Source organism: Chanodichthys erythropterus, chromosome 24 (assembly GCF_024489055.1).
Source record: "Chanodichthys erythropterus isolate Z2021 chromosome 24, ASM2448905v1, whole genome shotgun sequence".
Taxonomy (NCBI): domain Eukaryota; kingdom Metazoa; phylum Chordata; class Actinopteri; order Cypriniformes; family Xenocyprididae; genus Chanodichthys; species Chanodichthys erythropterus.
The window spans coordinates 30,416,981-30,434,990 of NC_090244.1; the positions used below are offsets into that span (position 1 = coordinate 30,416,981).

General features: G+C 41.2%; 1 protein-coding gene and 1 long non-coding RNA gene across 2 annotated transcripts in view; one reads left to right on the top strand and one right to left on the bottom strand.

Moving 5' to 3' along the window:
• LOC137014866 (uncharacterized) overlaps window positions 1-18,010 on the bottom strand; it is a 31,229-nt gene that overhangs the window by 9,637 nt on the left and 3,582 nt on the right. The window contains exon 2 of the long non-coding RNA XR_010893901.1: window positions 15,164-15,274. This is a non-coding gene — a long non-coding RNA (uncharacterized lncRNA). The remainder of the gene's footprint in view (window positions 1-15,163; window positions 15,275-18,010) is intronic.
• The window catches only part of LOC137014865 (anoctamin-1), a 53,393-nt gene continuing 44,606 nt past the window's right edge, over window positions 9,224-18,010 (top strand). The window contains exons 1-2 of the mRNA XM_067379376.1: window positions 9,224-9,385; window positions 15,193-15,342. Of these exons, the coding sequence (XP_067235477.1) occupies window positions 15,253-15,342 (90 nt within the window). The 5' untranslated portion in view covers window positions 9,224-9,385; window positions 15,193-15,252. The remainder of the gene's footprint in view (window positions 9,386-15,192; window positions 15,343-18,010) is intronic.

Genomic DNA, 18,010 nt, shown 5'->3' on the forward strand with positions numbered 1-18,010 from the left:
CCTGACAGACCTGACCAGGAAGGGGCAGCCGGAGAAAGTATGCTGGACCCCGTCGGCGGAAGAGGCCTTCTCCCAGGTTAAAGCGGCACTCACATCCTCGCCGGTACTCCGTGCCCCGGACTTTAGCTGCCCCTTCCTGCTGCAGACGGATGCCTCCGACACAGGACTGGGAGTGGTCCTCTCCCAAATTCAAGAAGGTGAGGAGCATCCGATCATTTACATCAGCAGGAAGCTGTCCCCTGCCGAGAGGAAGTACGCCGCCGTGGAGAAGGAAGCCCTGGCCATCAGGTGGGCAGTCCTGGAGCTCCTACTACCTCCTGGGCCGCAAGTTCACCCTGGTAACCGACCACGCGCCCCTACAGTGGATGGCCCGCGCCAAGGACACCATCGCCAGGGTGACTCGCTGGTTCCTAGTGCTCCAGGACTTCCACTTTGAAGTTCGCCATTGAGCTGGGGCCACCAATGCGAACGCCGATGGCCTCTCCCGGATCTGGACAGCTTACGCATGTCTGTCAGGGGTCATTCCCCACCCTCCCCTAATTTCACCCCTACTCTCTACATGTCTTCACAGGACTAGAACGACGCTTGGGGGGGGGGAATGTGACGAGCACGCCCAGAGGAATCAGCGTCGCCCTGGCAACCAACGGAAAACACCTGCACGTCCTCGTCACCGGCTGATCGGTCACAGCTGCTCCCCATCAGCCAGCACACTCTTAAGGAGCACACGCTGCACTCAAACGATGGTCTCGAACCGAATGCAACGCTGGTCTAATCCCTGTCTCATCTCTTTACAGAAAGCAGCGAGTGACCGACAGCCCAGCCACTTTGGAGCACGTCTCGACACCCACTTTCACCTCAACTGGCACAGAAAAGCACGAGGAGCACACGGGAATCACCGGCCACCAGAAAGCGGAGCAACACATTTCACCAGGCACCCCACAGTACTCAATAAATCCACCCTCCGGGGTTTTTGATTTCACGTACCCCTTGTCGAGTGATTCTTCACCCCGTGACACCATATTCCTGCATTAGGATCCTTTGAAAGGTTATTTCAGTCCTGTATCGCTCTTCTCTCCTCTTCATCTCACTAACACACCAGTGGGCGGGGCTAACGCTGCAATGATGAAGTAGGCGTTGATTTCTTCTACGGAGGCGGAGTTTCAGCGTTTGCTTGATATTTATTCCATAAAGTATTAACAGAGATAGTGAGCGACAATGATTCAAGTTTAGTTTTATAAATAAGTGATTTAGTCTTTAGTCCGAATCCTGAGGGATGCAGATTCGGCTGATCCTGCCTGAAGACGAAGGTAGGGACTGAGCCTACCTACTGAATTGATACCCACCAGTTAAGGCTTTTCTTAACAAATGACTTTATAAGCTATGGGCATGAGAAGCCACGTTAGGTTGTTCAACACAGAAAGGTTACATTAACAATAACAGTCAGTCTTACCTGATGGCCACGATAGGCTGTGCTTTGCAAAGGGACACAATAGGCCAATTAAATGAATACAATTATGAAAGGCCTTGAATGGCCAAATATGTGAAGGGTCACAATATGCTGGGTTATGTAAAGCGATAGTTGTCAATCTTACCTGATGGCCCTGATCGGCTGTGCTATGTGGAGAGCCTCAAAAGGCTGAGTTACATTAACAATAACAGTCAGTCTTACCTGATGGCCATGATAGGCTGTGTAAGCACAGGGCACCGATCAACCATGTAATGCGAAGGGCTGTGGTAGGCCATGTTATTTATGCAAAGAAGAGAAGCACTTGTGGAGACTGAAGCCAGTCAATATCATAGGAAAACAGAATGAAACCACCACCAGAAGCTTGCAAGTAGAAATATACCTTGATTATAACTTGACTGTGCCTGCTGGGCATTTGAGTTCATTTTAGAGTCAGATCTTGTTGGGATTGACCAAGTACACAGCACTTTGATAGAGGAGGCTGAAACCCATGTTTGGCTGCATTCGAAGCAGCACCAGTCCGAAAAGAGAGGAGTTGAAAAACGTCTTGGGTTACGTCCGTAACCCTGGTTCTCTGAATAGGGAACGAGACGCTGTGTTCTCATGAAAGGGAACCACAGTTCTCTTTACCTGCAGTTAGGAGGAATCTAAACCACTGCACTTCATGAGAAGGTCAGAATCTGCTGAGAGAACCCCAAAATGAAAACCAGATCATCATGAAATACTCAAAATACATAGAACAAAGACGAAGATTGATAAGCGTCATCGTACAATACTCTTGCAGAGTGATAAGAACGCTTGTACTTTACTATGCTTTACTAGCTAATTAAACCTAAGATAGCCATTGAAGCCTGCAAATGCTAGCATAGTTTATGCAAACTTTTGCAAAATGACAACGACACGAGCATCATCGTTCAATACCTTAGTGAAGAGATAAAGCTTACTCGAGAGAACTATGCAAATGGATGGAGGCACGATAAAGCACAAGCACACTTATGACCAGGTGCAGAGTCCTGAGCGTAGAGTAACTCTGATGTTCAGTGTGATCATACTGACGGTGATGTTCCACATCTACTGCACCATTTTAAAATATTACGACAACGGCAATGATAAGTACGGAGCCCCACACATGACATGCAAGAAAAAAAATTTAATCATTTGTTCCCTCGATTTACTAAATCGTGTGCACGATTTAGTAAATCGAGGGAACAAAATAGTAAACCGAGGGAACAAATTAATAAATCGTGTGCATGTTTTAGCCTACAGTTTTTTTCCTGCATGTCATGTCCGGGGCTCCGTAGATAAGCAATATAGTGCTGGTGTTACTGAGGTTAGAAAGCAGAAAGGAATTTTTTTTCTTTTTGCACAGGTCACTCCAATGTAGCACAAGTATTAAAACATTTGTTACCATCTCTGAAAATAACATGTTGTTCATCACTTAAACAGGCATGAAACTGACATATGACATTAATGATCCACAGGACACACAAATGTAATTTTAATTTGACTGTTTCCAGATGAAATTTCTTTGTTCCAAAATGGCAGACTGCAGGAACAATATCCTGAAATATCTAATTGTAATCCAAACATCATCTTAGAGTGCTGCAGGTTTGTTTGTTCTTTGCGGTGTGGGTCGGGAGTCATTAGGAACGAGCAGATTGTGGATCATATAACCAATGATATTTTTGGTACCGGCTGATGAACAGATTACCATACAATGGTACGTGTCTGTTGAGCGCATGAATGAAATTGCCCATTGGCCGGCATTTACATTAGCACAGAAACCACTCAATCAAGATCAAATGGTTCAGAGCTTGTTCACTGATTGAGTTCATTTGAACCCATAATGTACTACAAGTGGTAATTAAATACATTTTTTAAATACAGAGATAGTATATTAAAAGCACATTTTAGTTCATATTTCATGGTGTCTCAAAATAGCACAGTTGAGTACACTTAGATGTTCTTAAGATGATCTTAAGAAGTACTAAAGACGAATTTTTAGTATATTAAAGCGGAACTCAGTAAGATTTGCGAAGCTCCCCCTACAGGTTCCTTCAGTGAATTACACTGTCGTAAATACTCCATGCGCAGCTCTGGACTATAACGACTACAACGCTCACCAGCGCAGTAGTTGTGCAAATACAGCACAAGAAATCTTGATGGAGGTGGGTAATTTTCGAAATTGTCTTATAAAGTGAGGTCGCTATGTGTATATTGAATTACCGTAAAGCATTTTGTCACTCTCGCGTGAACGTGAACATGAGGCGAGATTGTGTGGGGTCGGTGCAGCTCAACTTGCAAGTGCTGTTTTCTGGTGTAGACGTGCCAGAGGGGGTTAGTGCTCACCTCAAACACACCACTACAAGTCAATTAACCATCGTAAGGACTTAGAAAACTATTTATGAAGGTAAAAAAGTTACTTAGTTCTGCTTTAAGTTAGTGCGTGAAAATAGAGCATTTTAAGTATATTATAGAAATGTACTTTTTTCACCTGGGACCACAAGTCAGAGGAGCACATCTTCATTGACAGAGACCTGATCTCAGCATGACCAGGTCGGGCCCCTCCCCCTCTACCTAACATCTCATTGGAGAACATCCAGGGAAAGGGAGGTAGCCCATAACTGGACAGGGTCATCAGAGTTAGCAGGCACTCAGTCCCTGTACTTTGTCAAGCTTCACCTTCAGCCGAAGGATTCATCAGTTGTCAAACTCCTGTTAACATTTTACCAACCAGTCTCAATTGTCCAGACAATTTTACTTTTTCATTTTGCATGTCCATGACAATCCCTCTGGTGTTACCTTTTAAGGTAGTTCAACATAACCCAATGATGTTTTGACTTTATGACTTCATTCACAATGCTTAGGTTAATCTGAAATTGGTTTGGAAAGTGAATTATGCATAGGGAAAACCTTAAAGACATTGTTCTAAACATGAACTTTAAGCTATGCAAATGAACCTCATGCAAGAGAGGAGCCGTCCAGTGGCCACCTCTGACAGCATCAGCCAATCAAAACACTGGATCTGAAAGGCTCTAATGAAATGCAAATGCATTTCATTAGAGATTAAAAGGCTTGTCTCTGAGACAGATAATTGTTCCAGTTTCTGGGTTGCTGCAGTTTTCCCATTCTGGTTCCAGGCTCCAGTTCCTGTTCCAGTCCTGGTTCAAGGTTATGGTCCCAAGATGTGCAAAGCTAAGTCCAACTATATAAAGTTGTGAAGTTGTTCTCTCAAGACTCTGAAGATTTAAAGAGAGAAGTTCTGCAAGAAGTGAATTTGGGGAGTCAGAAAACTGCAACGGAGACAACGCCCCCATTTTCAAAATATCTTCTGCACCAACTTCAATATCCTCACATCAAAGATCCTCCAGATCTCCGTGCTCCAGACTGCCTGGATCTGCACTGACATCAGAATCTAAAGGTCCTTCCATCTGCGTGTTCCAGAGAATAAGGATCATCTGCACAGACATCAGAACCTTCAATTTTAAGGCTTCTTCTGCATGTTCTAGGAAAAGGACCTTCTCTGTGCTTCAGGAATTCAACGTTCAAGTTCCTTGTGTTCAAGGTGGTGAAACGGATTCCAAATCTTTTCTTCCCACTGCAACACTTCCCAGCTCAACAAGTGGAAGACATCTCCCTCAGATTCAGCAGGACCAGGCAGACGTAAATATCATTTACCAAACCTCTTTCTAAAGACCTTGGCATTAGTGTATATATAGACCTTGGCATTAGTGTATATCTGATTTGCATTAGATTTTGCATAGCTGATATCAGTTAATAACAAATAATCTCTTGATTTATTTGTTGAATTCAGAATAAGGTTTACCTTATTTCTTCTCAGGCAGAGTCACTGACTTGGAGTTTTCTGTCTCTCATCTCTCCTGAGTCCGTTAGGGGTTGAACCAGATCCCCCTCATATCGTGAGAAGGTGATGGAACTTGTTTTCCTTGCCTGTATTCCCTTGAAGGTGATACTTATCTTTCTGTTTTGTATTAACAGACCTGAGCTCTGCTCTGCTTTTGGGATTGAGGTAGGGTTTTGGCCTTAAGGAAGAGTGTCACTGACAGTGTGCTGACATGGTGAAGGAATTGGCTTCCCGTATTTTTTTTCCATTTAGACCTCTTGTTTCATGTCATCCCCATTTAGGCGGTTATTCCCTCAGCATGGCGGAGAGGGTATTTTGTTCCCCAAAGTGCCTTTGATGCAGTGCAAGTTCCCATTTGAAAGGGAACGTCTCAGATTATGCATTTAACCATGGTTCCCAGAGAAGGGGAACAAGGCATTGCGTCTCGCTGCCATGCTTCGGTTTACTCGGCCGGGTCACTTTCAGACAAAATACTGATGTGTACTCCAGGTGCTCCATTTATACTCACAGTCACACTAAAGTCACGGGCTGTCGCATTGTTGAATTACTGTATATATATATATATATATATATATATATATATATATATATATATATATATATATATATATATATATTACTGTATATATAGACGTGGACAAAATTGTTGGTACCCTTGATAAATCAAAGATGACTGTAAAAATAAATCTGCATTGTTTATACTTTTGATCTTTAATTAATAAAATTATAAAAAATCTAGAATTTTTTATGAATAAAATATCTCTGAAGTATATTCAGATTTTTATTCATATTTACATTTTTTTAGCACACCAGAGTGATCATGAAAATGAAATTGTCCAGCCATGACTTCCTGTTCCACAGGAGTATAAACATGAGGAAACACAGGCCAATCATTCATCACAATGAGAAAAACCAAAGAATATAGTTCTGATGTGCAGCAAAAGATTGTTGAGCTTCACAATATAGAAAGTAGCTGTAAAAAAATAGCTAAAGCATTGAAAAGCCCCATTTCCACTATCAGGGCAATAAAGAAGTTCCAATTAACTAAAGATGTTACAAATCTGCCTGGAAGAGGGCGTGTGTCTAAGGGTGTACTCTCACTAGGTGCTCTGAACCGTGCCCGAGTGCATTTGACTCAAAGCCCAGTTCGTTTGACAAGTGTGATCGCTCCGTTCCATGCCCTGGCGTGGTTCGTTTAGCTGTCCCTGGCCCGCTTGGAAGAGGTGGGCCAGGGCACGGTTCGGTTGGGCTCACATGTCAGTGTAACCATGCCTGAGCAATGAACAGCTACTACTTTGTTTGCACTGATGTCATCATTATGACAGCAAACATCTTTATTACTTCTCTGATAGTACACTTATCTCCAAGGGTTACAGCTGGAGAATTGCAGAGATTAGTTGAGTCTTGAGTCTCAGAAAGCCTAAAAAAATGATCAATTTACATCCCCACATGTTTGTTCAGGAGGGTTTCAAGAAAAATCCTTTGCTCTCATCCAGAAACAATCTCCAGCATATACAAGACTGGATCTTCAAATGGGACCGGCTTCTATGGTCAGATGAAAAAAGAGCTTTTTTTGGCAGCAAACCCACCAGATGGGTTTGGTGCACACATGGATAAAAAGTACCCAATGTCCACGGTTAAATATACTGCTGGATCTTTAATGTTGTGGGCCTATTTTTCTGCTGGAGGTCCTGGACATCTTGTTCAGATACATGGCATCATGGATTCTATCAAATACCAACAGATAAAAAATCAAAACCTGACCGCTTCTGCTAGAAATCCAATAATGGGCTGTGGTTGGATCTTCCATCAGGACAATGATCCAAAACAAACATCAAAATCAACACAAAAATGTGTCACTGAGCACAAAATGAAGCTTCTGCCATGGCCATCCCAGTCTCCTGACCTGAATCCTAAAGAAAATGAGTGGAGTGAACTGAAGAGAAGAAGCACCAACATGGAGCTGGGAATCTGAAGGATCTGGAGAGATTCTGTATGGAGGAATTGTCTCTGATCTCTTCTCAGGTGTTCTCCAAACTCCTCAGGCATTATAGAAGAAGACTCAGAGCTGTTATCTTGGCAAAAGGAGGTTGCAAAAAGTATTGAATAAAAGGGTGCTAATAATTGTGGCCAACATGTTTTGGAGAAAAACATTTGAATCGGATCAGTTCACTGCAGCGTGCCGTGGGATTTCGTTGGCCCTCCACCTTCCCCAGCACCACCTGCCAAGAGCTGCTCAGGGGTTCCCCCTATGTTTCCTTGCAGCAGCCTGAATTCAATTCATGTGCATTTTAGATGTATCCTCACTCATTCAGCAGCAGCAGCAGCAGCAGTGTAGAAGATCTAGTCTGCCAAGACCAAACCTATTTACATTACATGCTTATTAATATAGACTGGTTAAATTCATTCCGAGAGTTGAAATGATTGAAATACTTTTATTCATAAAGGATGCATTAAATTGATCAAATGTGTCAGTAAATACATTTATAATGTTACAAAACATCTCTATTTTCTTTTGAACTTTCTATTCATCAAAGAATCCTGAAAAATTAAATTTATCACGGTTTCCACACAAATCTGAAGCAGCTGTTTACAACATTGATAATAATCATAAATGTTTCTTGAGCAGCAAATCATCAGAATGATTTCTGGAGGATCATGTGACACTGGAGACTGGAGTAATGCAAATTACAGTTTATTATATATTCACATAGAAAACAGATATTTTAAATTGTAATATTTCACAATGTGTGCTTTTGATTAAATAATTAAAGCCTTTCAAAAACATTTTTTTAAAATCTCATAGACTTTTAAACGAGTGTAGGCTACGTGACAGAAATAAAACCCATCAACATCTCCTGCATTTAAAAGACTGATCCACTGAACTGATCCACACTGAGCATGGTGAATTGATAAAAAAGGATCAGAACTGAGATCAGAATTTGCCTGTTTTGGCAAGGGATTCTTCAGTCAGTAAACACTGCCACCTAGTGGCGTTAGCTGGCGCCTACAGTAATACACCACCAAACCCATTCAGTTTTTTTGACACACCAGCAGTCCCCACTACAATATAATTCACTTTTAAAAACAGGCTTTCTGAATCCAAAGAGGGTTTCGATATAAGTATATAACTAGATATATAGTCATTAATGTTGCTCGGCAGTCCTGGTGTCCGCACTCTGATTAATATTCATGAGTCGAGCCTTCATCATTGTAATATTCTAATTAAACCGTCTGTTTTTCTACCAATCATTTTGGCCCTTTCTCGTTCCGCAATAATTTCGCGTTCCAGAAAGTGGCAGAGATTACAAGATAAAATAATGTTGGCTTTTAATCCTGAATTTTGATCTGTGCCCCAAAACATTCGCTTATCAAGTGCTCATAAATATCCATAAACCCTGAGAGACTACAGTCTGCATCTGAGTTCGCCATCAAATCTCATGTATTTGATTAGCCATAATCGAATCAATTAAAGCTTAAAACAAAGAAAGGTGAACTTTGCCTCTCAAGGGCCTTGTGAGAATAAAAAAAGTAATTATAATGAGGATATTTTATGCTCCTCTGCATGGACTGTAAATTTATTATCCTGACAGCTTTTTTTAAGAATCTGTAAACAAACTTGTTGATTGTTTCAAACTCTAACATGGGATGCGATGTCCTTCCCACGGTCTGTTTCATCCAGGGTCAGATCCCTGAGGGATTCCGCCACTCCAGAGAACAGCCATCCAAACATTACTGTTCAAATTCATGACACATTCATCTGAACGATGAGATAGATAGATAGATAGATAGATAGATAGATAGATAGATAGATAGATAGATAGATAGATAGATAGATAGATAGATAGATAGATAGATAGATAGATAGATAGATAGATAGATAGATAGATAGATAGTCACAGAGGAGCGCGTGAAGAGAGGCGCGCGCTCTCTGGAGGGAGGCTGTCGCCCGCGCGCTTTTTTAAGAATCGCGTGAAGAGCGCGCGCTACAGTGATGTTTCCTCACGCGGACCCGCTTCACCTGTAGACTGTCACGGGACTTCTGTTTGTCTGAGGTACTATTAAAATCACATCTCACTGAAATACGCTCCATGTTATAAACTACCTATTTCTAAATGAGTTTTGTAACTTTTGTCTATTTTGACTTTTTTTATCGCTTATTACACATATAAAGTAGCACAAAGTAGCACCGAAATACTTGGCAAGAATTTAAATAATAGGCTATACAATTTCAAACGTTGTGGTGGATTGTTGTGGATATGTTGTGTCTTTAGTTAGATTTATAACAGGACGAGCATCATCAGGTAGGCTAATTCTTTACGGTTGTTTATTTTACTTTGTTCATTCTGTTGCTGATAATATTCACTGTAATATGTTTTCCTCGATGTGAAGGCATGACATTTGACAATATCCATGTGTGTCTTTATGACACAGAAGTTGTTTAAACACTTGTTTAAATGCTGAATAAGGCATTTAATAACACTTTTGACAGGATTGACACGAATGAATTGAATGTTTCACAGTTTTTAGAGCTGCATTAATATGATGTTTTATGCTACAGTGCAACATTAATACTTTTCCACGAAGCGGTTACTATTTCTATAGAGGATATTATGAATTAAGTCATGTTTCAGTGATCTCTAAAGAAGCACACTTGTTTTGATGTGTTGACTAACATACTGAAGCACATGTGAACTACTTGATTATAATTTTAACTGTTGCTATTACATTTAAAGTTGCAACTTTATTATTAAAAAATGTATTTAAATACATGACATACAAATTTCAATAGAAATGACATTAAATTATATTTTAGCTTATGGTAAATGCTTGTCAGTACATTCAGTAAACTTTAACCATATTTCAAGTGATAATTATGAAATTACATAAGCTGTATTTTAAGTCCTGCATAAGTGGACTAATTGCATTTGATAAATTTAAACTATAATACATTTTCAATTAATTGCAATTTACATCCAGAAAACTACATTCATTTCGCAATTAAGTTTAATCTTTTAAAGTGCATTATTTTCATAATACGCGCTCCTTTTTAATGCATGCAGTTCTCACAAGATGAAGTTGTTTGATTAATACTTGTTTAATTGCTGATTTTAAGTCTCCTTACACATTCATGAGTTAAACATGAATGCAAAATGTAACTGTCTGTCAGAAATGCAGAAGCAGGAAAAAAATGGATGATAATGTTTTATAGATGGCGATCAGCTTGTTGTTAACATTATTGCATTACTCTTATTCATTTAGTCAGAAAAGTCAAGTCAAGCATCCTAATGTATTTATAGAGAGTAATAAGCAGATCCAGAGCTTTGAGGATGGTCACCTACTGGTCGGCGTCTTGTGATTTGTGCCAAGTTTTCATGTTCAACTTCATTGTTAGAAGAAGATTACAAAGGAATAAGTCAAACAGTTCATTTGAATGATAAAAACTTGATCGTAAACAAAGAAAGAAATAATAAATGTTGCTACAAGCAACAATCACAGGTCGTAAACATCATGTAAAAGTCCACAGTTATGCTCATAGTTCTTGGGCACATTAAAGCCAGAGAGAATAATGGGAAAGAATGGGTTTAAACAAGATGTTTGATGCTGTTCACTGTATTTGAACAATTCATGTTACACCACTGAATCAGGTTTGTCCTTGAAACATTGATTGCTTCATGTTAAACTGACTTGAAACAGTTACTCTTTGGCTCAATGCTTTAATTTCGAAAGTAGCTCGATCAAAAAGGGCAAGTGAATTTTGCTGCATGTTGTTTTAGCATGTTAATGAATATGGCAATGTTAAAGGTAGAGTAGGCAATTTTTTAATATAAGCACTTTTTGTTATACCGGTTGAAACTCGTTAATTCTCGTTAACTTGTTAATTCATTGGGGAATATGCTGTCTTAACTCCATATAATGATTGTAATGTGCTGAAACATATTAATATGTTCGTTAATATAAGTAAAAGTAAAATCTGCATGGCCATTCATAATGTTGTGAAGCAGAGCAAGCGTTTTCAATTAATTCTTACGTTGAGCTTCCATAGGAATAAACTGAAAACGCTCTCTCTCCACCAGTGGACACGCACCATGAATGAACGAGGGGATTTCACTTTCACTTTCAAATTAGCGCCAAATCGGGAGCGGTGACAAGTGATGATACCGGTGTTGATCCTGAACACCGGCAACACAGACTATTGAAACAAGCCTACCTCAAGCCATGTTGATTTTAGGCTGCTTAAACGCGTTTCAAACATTGTGAACAGCCTGAATGACGGCACTTGTGTCGTGTGAACATTGATTTTAACGTCTCTGTTATATGCCACGCTAGTCTATGTTCTACTGTTGATTTGAAGTTGATTGACAGCTCTTTAGGTGCGTTATTGGCAGTGTGCGCCACCCTCTGATTACATGAACGTGTCGCCCGTGTGTGTCTCATACGTTCTGAAAAGTGAAGCCACGGGCTCTTTGATCGCCCCCTGGAGGCTGGATGCAGTACAGGTCATAAACCCCGCCCTCTCAATGCAGTCGAATGAGACTTCAGTGAAAACTTAAAAATAAAGTCTGCTTCAAATAAAACTTTCTGAAAGATGGTTTTGGTCATTTAAGGTAGTTGTTATCACACTGATATATATTCAATTGTTCGTTTTTGTGATGATTTAGATTTTAGCTAGCAATTTGATGCTATAAAAACGGGGCGTGTCGTCATGATTCGAAGTTGATTGACAGGTTGTCTGAGGACTGTCGGAGCTTCGAGGGGAGATTGAAGATGTATTAACTAACTGTTAATTTTCGATTTCTTTGTCATTAACACCAACAAAATGAGTTGTTCAGCAGTAAACTGTACTAACCGACCTACAGGATCTGACGGATCACTGAACCTTTTTCTGTAACATCAAATGTGGGCGTTATAAGCTAATTAATAAATGTTATTAGTTAAGATAACACACCTAATGTTAACCATGTCGGGAAAAAGCAGGTGATCGTTATCTGGCAGTTACTTATTATTTTTATGGGTATAAAATAATAATTAGCAGGACAAAACTAATGATAGCTTACTCTAATTACAGCAGTCGATCTCCTGTAACTTTAGTTGAACTTGATTTAAAATGGCAGGACCGTTTCTGACGATTTAGAGTTGTTTCTAGTGGTGTATTATATTGATTTTATCTACTGAATTTGCTGTTTCAAAAATATTATTGCTCTAGAAACAGAATAGCCTATTATTTTATAGGTAGACTTTTAAATTGTGTATAATTTTTATAGTCTATTTAAAATACATGAATGATGACGCAGTCGTCTGGGCGGAAGTTTGATATCGCGACTCCGCCTCCGGCTCAACGGACGATTCCTTCTGCGCATGCCCAGTGTTACGAATGGGAGACTCAGGCAGGGGATCCAAGTGCAGCGTTTTATTAGAAGTGAGCGTGGTCGTTCAGGCAGGGTCAAACAGGAACAAACAGGAGCAATAAGGAACAGGCAGAGTCTTGGTCAGGGTACAGGCTAGGATCGAGGCAGGCAGCAATGGGTCGTAAAACAGGAATCAGGCAAAATCAATCACAGACAGGCAAACAGGATGCAAGGAAACGCTCAGAAATGTGACACAAGTGACAACAAGACTTCGCGATCAGGTGATGAGTGTGTGAGTCTTTTATAGTCCAGGTAATGCATGGCAGCTGGGTGTGGTGATTAGTGTAGTGATTGGTGGAGTGAGTGCAGGTGATTGGCAGAGAGAATTGTGGGAAGTGTAGTCCGGGGAGTGACAGGAGCAGACGGTGATCGTTACATCCAGGCTCCAAACTTTTTTTTTTTTGACATATTGCGTAACGTGTCAGCGCCCATTCATCAGCCCATTTTGGCTTCAGTTCAATACAATGGAAGGAAGCGACGTCGCGTCGTCCATCTTTTTTTACAGTCTATGGTGTCGCCATTGAAAACATGAGGATTTTTTTCAAGACGACAATCGCACAACCTATTCAATATTCTATAATTAAATCAACTAAACGAATATTCGAAAATCGTGACACATCCCTACAACATATGAGACCCGTGCTAGCAAAATGGGTCGCAATGAGCAAATTTTCAAAAATGAGTTATTGTGTTGTTGTTTTTTACTAAAAAAACCTTCAATGTATGATTTGTTGGAATCAGACAAAGAATGACTGAGCTACACCTGTTAGAAGTAAATAGAGTTAGCAAAGTCAATTCTGAGAAAAATTGAGTTAAAGTTTTATAAATGTTCCAAAACAACCTTAAAATCCCTGGTAATAACACCAAATCTGACACACACCAAGTCAAAACCAAATATCTTTAGGAAAATATAGGCCTATATTCAACCTTTTTTCCATAATTCTACAATTGTTTGATCAACATTAATGAAACAGACAGCCTATATATTAAGACCTACTGTACCAAATATAATGTTACACATCAGATGTTTTTTTTTCCCCAACAGTTAACTAAACGTTCACTTAAGACATAACAGATTAAGGGCCCTATTTTAACGATCTAAGGGCATGGTCTAAAGCGCATGGCGCAAGTGCACTTAGGGCATGTCTGAATCCTCTTTTGCTAGTTTAACGATGGATAAAATGTTCAGCGTGCCTGGCACATGGTCTCGAAGGGTTGAAACTAGCAAAAAACACTTGTGCTGAGCCTGGCCCCGCATTGCACGGGTGTATGATAGGGCCCAATGTTTGCGTCTTTGAACGCGCACTTTGGATCTGTCAGTCAGCATGAGTAAGATTGTTTTGTTTACATCAGCATGAATTTGAAAATCACATGCCATTGAAAATTCGCTATGAATATTTACAAAGTTGGAATGCTATGCTTTAAAATGATATCAAACTTGTGCTGAGGCAAGCGCCAGTCGTCCAGAAGCGAGCAGAGAAAAACTGCATTTTTCATGGACAAAGGAAAGGTACTCCTCTCAGAAAACGTACAAATAAAGATACTTTTAGATGTTTAATTGCTATTTGGAGCATTGGGATCACTAGATGAGGGCTTAATGAGCAAATGTTTGTGAAAACCTCAAATTTGACCAAAATTGGCATTTTCTCACTTGTTTTGCCTCTAGCTCGCATTCAGCCCATGCACATTCCGACTCATTTTGCCAGCACGGGTCACATATGTATTTGCATACATCTGCTTTGCAGAATCTGAACCTCTAAACCTGCTGTCACAGCGCATATGTCTCAACTTTCATGTGTGAATGCATATTTTCAAGCTAGCTTTGCTTATATGCTTAGTTATTCACTCTTTTGCATCATGCGCAACTGTAAAACATCAGACATGATTTTGAACATGTTTGATTCATTGATAATGCAGATCATTCAACATTGTTTAGTGTGTTGAAATAATAAAAAGACCATTGACTATTTTAAGAGAGGAACTCGGAGTGCACTGCAGGACTAGCCTACAGCAAACGCTGAACTAGAATATTTAAATGATGAACAAGCAATCTCATTGGCTGCAGGATCAGCAGAGGCCAATCAGCTTGTGCCATTTGGTAATGATGTGATTGCTTACAGACTGCATCTAAAGGACCAGATATTAATTCAAGTTCTCATTCAGTTTACTGTTTCGATTCAGTTCAATCTGTGAACCAGCTCGACTGGATACTGGCATAAAAGAATGATTAGTTCAAGAATCGATCATCACTATTGGAAGAAATTCAGCACACATTCCTGGGACACAACCATGTTTGTGACCAGCAGACCTTAATCAGATGGGTGTTTGTAGGATGGGTTAATTCTGTTTATCATTTTTCATTTTAACATGTGTTTTATACTCAGATGGGATTTGTAATTGTAGTTGTGATTTTGTGACGTTTACCTGTATTTCATGTTGTTTTTCATCTACAGGTTAAACTCTGATCCACAATCTATTGGAGGAATTCAGTGCTGGAAACACAAGCACCCATCATGAACAATGAAGAGTTTCCTTCTGTACCAATCAAAGACAAGCAACAGAACATCGTTAGTGCTATTTGTTATGATCCTCAAGATTCTGTAGTAAGTCCATTCAAATTTATGTATACGTTTTACACAAGCAACACTTTTTACTTTGAATGATGGCCAACATGCAAGACAACACACTGTGGCACTTGTCTCATAAATTTAAAAAGTCTAAAAGTTTAAAAAGAGATGACATAACGGAAGCTCGTTTCCACCACATAATAAAAAATAAAAATAAAAAGATAATTGCGACATTTATCTCACAATTCTTACTTTTTTGCACTTCCTAGTTTATATGTAAACTCAGAAACCATAGTAACAAACTAGAACTAAGGCAAACAAAGAATTTAGTTAAGTGCATTTATCTCAGCACACAGCATTGTTTTGGATGTTCTGCAAGTTCTGTCTCAAAATAGACAATACGTCATAAAATCTGACCAATCAGGTTGTGAAAGTAACCCTGTACCTTTAGGTTCGGTATCTATATCAGTGATAAAATCTGAATGCTAATCTGACCTGGACTAAATGTTTTTTTGTTTTTTTGACCAAATGAACCAAATGAACTGAACTACAAGTGTGAATGCACCCTAAGACTTTGAGCTGGATGGGACCATCCACAATGAAGGAGACTTGAAGCTGAATGAGACCATCCATGATGAAGAAGACTTGGTGCTGGTGGGACCATCCACGATGACGGAGACTTGGAGCTGGGCGGGACCAGCAGTGACAAAGGAGACTTGGAGTTGGATGGGACCATCCATGATAAAGGAGACTTGGAGCTGGATGAGACCATCTGTGATAAAAGAGACTTGGAGTTTGCAGGAATATCCACAACAAAGGAGACTTGGAGCTGGATGGGACCAACTGCAATGAAGAAGACTTGGAGCTGGACTGGACCATCCGCGATGAAGGATACTTGGAGTTGGCAGGAATATCCATGATGAAGGAGACTTGGAGCTGGGAGGGACCAGCAGCAACAAAGGAGACTTGGAGCTGGATGGGACCAACTGCAATGAAGGAGACTTAGAGCTGGCAGGACCATCCACGATGGAGACTTGGAGCTGGATGGGACAATCTGCAATGAAAGAGACTTTGAGTTGGCAGGAATATCCTTAATGAATGAGACTTGGAGTTGAGTGGGAACAGCATCGACAAAGGAGACTTGAAGCTGGATGGGACTATCCGTGATGAAGGAGACTTGGAGCTGGACCGGACCATCTGAGATGAAGGAGACTTGGAGATGGACTGGATCATCCACAATGAAGGAGACTTGGAGTTGGCAGGAATATCCACTTGGAGCTGGACGGGACCATCTGCAATGAAGGAGACTTGTAGTTGGATCGGACCATCCATGGTGAAGGAGACTTGGAGCTGGACGTGAATATCCATGATGAAGGAGACTTGGAGCTAAATGGGACCATCTGTGATGAAGTACACTTGGAGCTGGATGGGACCATCCACAGTGAAATAGACTTGGAGCTAGATGGGACCATCCTTTATGAAGGAGACTTGGAGCTGGATGGGACCATCTAAGGTTGAGGAGACTTGAAGCTGGACAAGACCATCCGTGATGAAGATGACTTGGATCTGGAAGGGACCATTCACAATGAAGGAGACTTGGAACAGGACGGGACCATCCACAATGGAGACTTGGAGCTGGGCGGGACCATCCATGGTGAATGAGATTTGGAGCTGGATGTGACCATCTGCGATGAAGGAGACTTGGAGCTGGACGAGACCATCCATGATGAAGGAGACTTGGAGCTGGATGGGACCATCTGCGATGAAAGAGACTTGGAGCTGGGCGGGACCATCCATGTTGAAGGAGACTTGGAGCTGGACGTGACCATCTGCTATAAAAGAGACTTGGAGTTGGACGAGACCATCCATGATTAAGGAGACTTGGAGCTGGACGGGACCATCCATGATGAAGGAGACTTGGAGCTGGACATGACCATCTGCGATGAAAGAGACTTGGAGCTGGACGAGACCATCCATGATGAATGAAACTTGGAGCTGGACGGGACCATCTGCGATGAAGGAGACTTGAAGCTGGACGAGACCATCCATGATGAAGGAGACTTGGAGCTGGATGGGATCATCCACAGTGAAGGAGACTTGGAGCTAGATGGGACCACCTGTGATGAAGGAGACTTGGAGATGGATGGGACCATCCACAGTGAAGGAGACTTGGATCTGGACGGGACCATCCATGATGAAGGAGACTTGGAGCTGGACGGGACCATCCACAGTGAAGGAGACTTGGAACTGGACGGGACCATCCACAATGAAGACTTGGAGCTGGGCGGGACCATCCATGGTGAAGGAGACTTGGAGCTGGACAGGACCATCCACAGTGAAGAAGACCTGGAGCTAGATGGGACCATCTGAGGTAAAGGAGACTTGGAGATGGACGAGACCATCCGTGATGAAGAAGACCTTGATCTGGAAGGGACCATTCACAATGAAGGAGACTTGGAACTGGACGGGACCATCCACAATGGAGACTTGGAGCTGGACGGGACCATCCACAATGGAGACTTGGAGCTGGGCGGGACCATCCACAGTGAAGGAGACTTGGAACTGGATGGGACCATCCACAATGGAGACTTGGAGCTGGGAGGGACCATCTATGTTGAAGGAGACTTGGAGCTGGACGTGACCATCTGCGATGAAAGAGACTTGGAGCTGGACGAGACCATCCATGATGAAGGAAATTCTGAGC